The sequence below is a fragment of the Myotis davidii genome, unplaced genomic scaffold (assembly GCF_000327345.1).
Source record: "Myotis davidii unplaced genomic scaffold, ASM32734v1 scaffold57, whole genome shotgun sequence".
Lineage (NCBI taxonomy): Eukaryota > Metazoa > Chordata > Mammalia > Chiroptera > Vespertilionidae > Myotis > Myotis davidii.
Window position 1 is genome coordinate 246,311 of NW_006289718.1, and position 1,763 is coordinate 248,073.

The following is a 1,763-nucleotide window of genomic DNA, read 5'->3' on the forward strand; positions in this document are numbered from 1 at the left end:
GTGGCAACAGCATCACCAGAGACCTTGCTGGACATGCACAATCTCAGGCCCCGCCCCACACCTACTGAGTCAGAAGCAACCTGTTTGAACAAGACTTACTAGCGGTTCTGTGGCATGCTAAGGTTTGAAATCCACTTGTAATAACAAAAGCAGCTGATGCTCATGAGCTCTCACGTGTGTTAGGTGCTTTATTAAGAACTCTGCATGTGATCAGCTTATCGAGTCCTCACTACCACCCTACTTATGGATGACATATGGAGGCTTAGAGGAAGTTGCCAGATTCACGCAGCCACCGGACAGTGGAGCTGGGGATTGAGCCCACATGATGTGACTCCAGGGCTCAAGCTGTGAGCCCTCGCCAGGTACTGCCAACAGCCAATAGCACCCTATGATTCTCTCCTCCTAGGAGAGTCAATGCCTCGTTATCTTGGAAAAGGCATGGTTTTCACTTCACCTGGCTGAAGAAAGACATTCACCTGGCTGAGTCCAGAGTGCACAGCCCTGTGTCCTGCCTGGGCAGAGACACTGAATGAAACCACGTGCAATATTTACCATATCCTGGCCGAGAGGCGGCAGTGAGTCAAGCTCGCTGAGGTCGTCCTGGGCCTGCTGGACAGCATGCATGCTCGTGTTGATGGTCCCCATGAGGGCCTGCTGGGCCGAGGTCTACAAAGACAGATAAACACAAGGTGGTCATACCGTGGCTCCAGCCCTGACACAGTCCTCTACACAAAACAAGTTGAAACTGAAGCCCTGCTCAAGACAAAGTGACCCAGGGTACAATTCCAAACTGCCCAAACCACCTCTCATTGGAGAACTTAGTTAGCTGACAAGAAGGCTCAGAAAGTGTCCTTGTGAGGGAGCGAAGGGGATCCAGTCCTTGAGTACTGAATATAAAAGACCTCAGGCATGGGAAGAGTGTGTTATACCAGAACCCTTCCTGGTAAACAAGTAAGGATTCCACCTCCACCTATAGCCAACATGCCTCTTCAGAATCGAATTATTTCTGAGCTTTCACTCTCTTCAGCTTTCAAACAGTTCTTGCCCCAAAGCACAGGATCCCTGAGTAGACCCAAGAGAGAAACTGCAGCAGGGGGACCTTCACAGTGGAAGGAACCAATGATCCGCTGGGAGAAGGGGGTGTGGTTCACTACAGACCGGGTCTACTCCTAAGACTCTCCGAGGGGTATCTGGGCTAATTACTAGTAGCAGCTTGACACTGCTAAGGCAAGGAAGCAGGTTTCTACCAGTCACATGGAGAGGACACTGTTTCTCTTCCAGCCCCAGAGGACAACTGTGAGTGCAGGGGTGGGCAAACTTTTTGACTCGAGGGCCACAATGGGTTCTTAAACTGCACCGGAGGGCCGGAACAAAAGCATGGATGGAGTGTTTGTGTGAACTAATATAAATTCAAAGTAAACATCATTACATAAAAGGGTACGGTCTTTTTTTTTTTTTTAGTTTTATTCATTGGCCCGTGGGCCGTAGTTTGCCCATGGCTGTCTTAGACAGGAAGGTACCAGTGCCACACAATTAAAAGGAAACATTCTAAATGGATGGAACTGGAGAGCATTATGTTAAGCGAAATAAGCCAGTCGGAGAAAGATAAATATCATATGACCTCACTCATATGTGGGATATAATGATCAACATAATTTGATGAACAAGAATAGATCCAGAGACAAATGGCAGGGGTTAGCGAGCAGCCAAAGGACTTGTATGCGTGCATATTAGCATAACCAAGACACAGGCACTGGGGCGTT

The 1,763-nt window shown here is 48.6% G+C and overlaps 1 protein-coding gene across 3 annotated transcripts in view; it reads right to left on the minus strand.

Annotated features, from left to right (window-relative positions):
- The window catches only part of TLN2 (talin 2), a 427,582-nt gene that overhangs the window by 142,695 nt on the left and 283,124 nt on the right, over positions 1-1,763 (minus strand). For all 3 annotated transcript variants that reach the window (XM_015563004.1, XM_006762311.2, XM_015563003.1), the window contains one exon: positions 553-666. In XM_015563004.1, the coding sequence (XP_015418490.1) occupies positions 553-666 (114 nt within the window). The remainder of the gene's footprint in view (positions 1-552; positions 667-1,763) is intronic.